The sequence below is a fragment of the Polyodon spathula genome, chromosome 14 (genome assembly GCF_017654505.1).
Source record: "Polyodon spathula isolate WHYD16114869_AA chromosome 14, ASM1765450v1, whole genome shotgun sequence".
NCBI lineage: Eukaryota > Metazoa > Chordata > Actinopteri > Acipenseriformes > Polyodontidae > Polyodon > Polyodon spathula.
Window position 1 is genome coordinate 32,368,164 of NC_054547.1, and position 6,000 is coordinate 32,374,163.

The 6,000-nt window shown below is 37.8% G+C and overlaps 1 protein-coding gene across 1 annotated transcript; it reads left to right on the forward strand.

The window, feature by feature from the left end:
* Positions 1–789: 789 nt before the first annotated feature.
* Positions 790–5,382, forward strand: LOC121326452 (carbohydrate sulfotransferase 2-like). Its single transcript, XM_041269724.1, has one exon. The coding sequence runs from the start codon at positions 1,411–1,413 to the stop codon at positions 2,707–2,709; it is 1,299 nt and encodes a 432-aa protein (XP_041125658.1). The 5' UTR covers positions 790–1,410; the 3' UTR covers positions 2,710–5,382.
* The last annotated feature ends 618 nt before the right edge of the window (positions 5,383–6,000 follow it).

Sequence of the window (6,000 nt, forward strand, 5' to 3'; positions counted from 1 at the left end):
GCGTTTTGTTTTATTGTAAATGCATAAGAGTGCAGAATAACACGATATCAAAATACATGAAAGCTGTAGAGCAATGTACCTAATTGGTCCTGGAAGAATGACGACATAACGATATTTCAACTTGAAATGCACTGAATATCTGCTGTCACAGAACAGCATTATTATAGGTGACAACTGTGTTTAATTTTTCAACTGAGTTCTCATTACTGGATTCACTGGCAGACTTTAATCGGCAACTCTTTGCAGACACGTTCACCATACTGCAGTGTACTCCACGTCTGATTATTATTATTATTATTAATTTAAATATTAAATCTAATAAATATTAAGTCTAATATTCATTCAATATAATTTGAAAATGACAAAATTATTGCCACACAAAGTTGCTGGCCACCACCGCGTTGTAAAAAAAACAAACAAAAAAAAACATTGCATATTTACATGTAGTGTCATTTAAAATGAACATTGTCACTTGTAATAAGGAGGCGATTGGGGGGGGGGGTGTTGTCCGCTATGGAGATGGGGAACACCCCTACCTCTACCCCTACCCTACCCCTACCCCTACCCTGAGGGGGAGGGAGGGGGCATGTGTCGCCCACTCCTGTAGAGTTACCAACCGCAGTTTCACCAGCCTTAGGCTTCTTCTAACGTGGGAGCCCGGAAAAATGATAGTCATTTCAGGCGACCAATTGGATAATAAGCTGAAAAGAAGCAGCCCATAATGCGAATCAATCGAAACTAAGCATAGGAGGGACTTTTCAACCCAGACCCAGATTGAATCGCTACATTTCAATTAGTTTAAAAGATTGCACAATGGAATGGAGTACGCAACGGATGCTTTTTTTGTGTGTGTTACTGTTTTAGACTACGCTATACGAGAAGTTACTGATCTTTGTTTTTGTGAAGCATGAGCTGAAAGCCTACGTAGGTACTTATAAGCTGCATTAAGACATTTATGTTGTCTTTGATTTTGATTGTCGCTTTAATAATCCGTTTACTGTAGTTGCGCAGTGTTTGCACAAATGTTGTGAAAGGGGAGACGTTTTTATTTAAAATGCCCGCGCCAACATTAACTTTTTTAAGCAAAGGGTGTTTCAGGGCATTTTGATGCTAAACGAGAAACCTTGCGCAGTGCAGTAAACGAGTTTTTTTTTTTTATTATTTATTTTTTTAGATAAATTATTAGGTACATTATATACCAGATCATTATATGCTTTTATTTCTCATCACCAAGACTGTGTTTATCAAGACGACTCTGAAAATAACAACAACAATAACAACAACTGCAAAACCATGGGCCGTTTGTTTTTTTAAATTACCAACAAAGCAACAGCAAACACATTGGTTGGGAAGAAAAAGGATGCAAGCTTTGCTTGAGAGAACGCACAACCCGCCCTGGAATAATCGCACATGAATCATTTTCACCCGGTTTTCGTGATGAAAGTGTTACGCAGAAAGAGGATGGTTTTATTTATCGCCTACATTTTACTTATCATTTTAACCATGCTGAACCTGGCTAACTATAAATGGACTAAGGAGCCACAGCAATGCAATCACCAGATGAGAAGCACTCCCTACCAGAGCCGGTCAGATATCCGTTATTTATACAGATCCTCCATGGATAAAAAGAGACAGCTGGTGTACGTTCTCACCACCTGGAGATCTGGATCGTCCTTTTTCGGTGAGTTGTTTAACCAAAATCCCGAAGTTTTCTTCTTCTATGAACCGATGTGGCACATCTGGCAGAAGCTGTACCCGGGGGACGCTGTGTCTCTCCAAGGCGCTGCTAGGGACATGCTGAGCTCTTTATACCGGTGTGACCTTTCTGTTTTCCAGCTTTACAACTCGCCAGGAGGCAAAAATGTAACTTCCCTTGGGTTATTTGGAGCTACACTAAACAAAGTGAGCTGTTCCTATCCGCTTTGTTCAGCATATAGGAAAGATGTGGTCGGTATGGTGGATGATAAAGTTTGTAAGAAATGCCCTCCTCAAAGCCTGAGGCTGCTGGAAGAAGAATGTCTTAAGTACAGCACTGTTGTGATTAAAGGGGTACGTATTTTGGACATCAATGTTTTAGCTCCTTTGATGGAGGACCCGTCTTTGGACGTGAAAGTTATACACTTAGTGAGAGACCCCAGGGCGGTGGCAAATTCCCGAATTAAATCGAGGCACGGCTTGATAAGAGAAAACTTGCAGGTTGTGAGAAGCAGGGACCCGAAACTTCGCAGGATACAGTTTGTGGACCCAAACCACAAAATGAACAAAAAAGACGGTTCTGATTACCATTCCATTGGGGCAATGGAGGTGATATGTGACCGGACCACAAAGACTCTTAGAACTGCCCTAAACCCTCCCAGTTGGCTGAAGGGGAAATACATGGTGGTACGTTATGAGGATTTAGTTGAAGATCCTGTAAAAATTGTAAGAGGTGTGTATCGCTTTGTAAACCTCTCTGCTAGTCACGATATCGAGTCATTTGCACTTAACATGACGAGTGGGTCCGGCTCTTCCTCCAAACCTTTTATCGTCTCCTCCAGGAATGCGACGCAAGCAGCTAGTGCTTGGAGGACAGTGCTAAATTTTCAACAGATTAAACAGGTGGAAGATTATTGTCATCATGCCATGACGTTCCTAGGTTACGAACGTGTTAAAACCGCCGGAGAAGTAAAGGATTTAAGCAAGTCTCTACTGACAGTTCCCAAACTGTGAGAATGTTATCACCAAAGACCATAGCAATGTACGTCATTTTAATCGGTGTTTTAAAGACGTTCACAGCACACACTGCGCGAATGTACCTTCTTTTATTATCTTTTAAAGATGATGCAGTGTAACTGAACGTTTTAATAAACGATGATGTTTAAAAGATAGGTCGGCCTATATACATTTACTGTTACATAACTTTTTTTTTTCAACGATAGAAACGTGTCAGTTACATTCGGCTGCTATCGCTACTATTGAGTTTATTTGCATACATCCCAGTCCAAAAGCTTGCTGAGCATAGGCCCAACCCATGCCGTTATATGAACATTGTGACCGTAATGTTTTGAGGTTGAACTCATAAAGATGCTGAGATTGTAAGTACTGGGCCAGTTTTAACAAAGACAATCATTAAAAAAGAAAGAAAGAATAAAGGGTCGTTGTTTGGTTTATGTTCACAAGTTACTTAATTTAACTTTTCTGTGTTAGATACAGAACAAAGATTTAACCGTATGGTGCTTGGCTGTAGATTCACCGACAAAGCAAGCTTCTCTCCTTGAAGCCGCCTTGTCAGTCTACCAGTCTGGGCTTTTTATTCGATATCACTCGATACACAAGGCATTAAATATTGTCAAAATGGGTCCATAAGTTAAATTCAGTCTGAAACGTGTAAGAACTATTTTTTAAAACGCTGTTTTGTCATTGCATTTTAAATGATACCCCTTTTAAATTACTACATATCAGCACCGAAATGCTGTGTAGGGGGGAAACGGTTATATTGCCTTTGTAAACTGTGAACATATAACTGCTTGGGAAATATTCCTATTTGTGAGAGAAACAGACTTGTGCACTTGGGAAAGACTAATTTTAACCTCCCCTTCTAAAAACTGCAACTGTCTATAATTTAGTACAGGGTCCTTAGCTCATTCCATAATACAAAATAGGGTTGTTTTTTTAAATACACCACCCCACAAATAAATTATGACCATCAAACACATGGATTTGTAGAAATAATAATATTAAATATAGACATAGAATATCAAAAGCCTTGCATTACGCACATCTCTTTTTATGATTCACAGAATAGTCAATATTGAAAGCCTACTCACAGCTGTACACTGTAAATCCTGATAAGACACCTTTACTAAAAAAAAAAAAAAGAGTAAACACATTGCCTTAATATAATTAAGTTTAGCTAATCATTTAGTTTTTGTTATAACAGCTTTCTCTGGGGCTGACTAAACTCATAACATGTATATTCATGTAACTTAATCCATTTAGTTACTTTCTAATACTCAAGTTATTTTGAACAATTATATTTCATTTAAACAACAAAAACTTAGCCCAAACAACAGAGTGTGCAATTAACAAGCCATTTTATTATCTGCCAGTGCAGTACTTCTGCTCAGGCTGCTTATGGCAGCAGTTGCAAGTGCTGGACCCAGGCAGATGCAGAGATGTAAAAAGAAGGGAGGGAGGACACATCCACAGACTGACCACCGAGCGGGGGTGGCCACACAGAACGCAAGGAGAACAAGTATAAGGGAGCAGGCGGGGGCAAGCAAACACAACAAACTTGTGCAACCACACATACACAAAACAACAACACAATAAACAACAACATTTCCAAAAATAAACTATACAAGTCCCGCAAGGGCTGATGGGAATCTAGTCCCGATTCTCCTTAAAACATTTACGCTTGAACAACTAAAGTAAATTTGAATGTTCAACTAACTTAAAATGGATGAGTGTTGTGAATAAAATGTAATAAAACATTAATGTAACTTGATTTAATTGATTTAGAATGACTTTGGGGTTTACAATGTATTTCCACAGCTCATCCCTGTATTGCTGAAGTATCCAGCTTGTTCGCTCTATGGAGACCAGGGGATTGAACCAGTCATGTGTTTATGCTTGTATGAGGAAGTTGGAGCATGCATGAAAGAATTTCACTTTTCTTTTTGGGCTGAACAGCAAGATAGCTCTTTCCCAAGCCTGTTATCATTCTGTAAATCAGGTCTCAGTTTGTACAACATTGCCAGTACAGTAATGCTTTAGCTTTGTGCATTGCATTCATGAATAGGAATGTAGATCCTGAAAATTACTTTCTTTGACAGGAATGTGGACCAGTTTGCAGTATATCAGAAATGTGCATTTGAAATTTGACCAAATAAAACCATTTGCAAACATTAAGCAAGTATGGATATGACTTTATAAAAGGGCTAAATATGAGACACAAAGTTAAAAAATGCTATATGTTTAATTCTATATACATGCACAATTTGATAAGACATCTATAACCACAGATGTTGCCTAATTTGTAAAATAGGCAAGCAGAGAGCTAACCAGCAAAGTATTTGCCAATTGTGCTCAATAGGAAAAATGTATATGCCTAGGAATTGCAATCAGTTTCTACTTTTTTTTTCACTGACTTGATCACTAAATTCTATTTAAGCAATAATTTTGCTAACTACGACATTACTCCAATTATAATTATAAATATGGACTGTCTATACAAAAGAAAGAAAGCACAACACTTGGCATAAGAGACACCAATTTCTTTATTGCTTACATTTTTTAGCTAGCTTCAAATACTCCAATTACAAGGAATCTTAAATCTTATATATAACACAATAACAGGGAAATAGTCAAATGGGAGTCAAATAGAAAATGTAAAAATGCATGGATGAAATTAGAAAATGAAATGGAAGATAATATATGTATTTGTCCCATCCAAATTCACTATCAGAGATTTAAAAAAAAAAAAAAAAAAAAAAAAAACATTTTATTTTACCCCAGCATTAGATATAGCAGGATTTTGGCATCATAGCATACAGTTGGTATCGATATACCGCGGAACACTAGATGGAAGGGCTAATTTTGTAATAGAAATAGTTTTACAGTAGGCCTATAAAACTAACAAGAACTACTCTGAATGATCATTTATTTTTAACGTTACAGTTGTTTGATTTGAAAATGTGTCTTTTGACACACCATTTGCAGCTGTGGGTACAGCGATCAGGTAGCATTGTGATGATGTAGTGTATTAATATTTTTTTGTTGCAGAACAGCTGTAACATTGTTGCTAACCTTGACATTGCACATACAGTGAGTGCAGTGGGTAGTTAGATATGCATCAAATAACTGTAGCTGGTATTTCTTCAACAAACGTGTTATATTTTTGACTGTTTTTATAGCATTTGATTGGCTGACGGCAGAACCCATTGTTCTCGTGTGCTTGCAATGTACAGTAATCCTTCTCTTTTGCCTGCGGGACACACTTATTGCATTAGTAACTGTCAC

What these genes read in the sequence shown, in the direction of transcription:
- LOC121326452 (XM_041269724.1), top strand. Translation starts at nt 1,411, where the DNA reads ATGAATCATTTTCACCCGGTTTTCGTGATGAAAGTGTTACGCAGAAAG.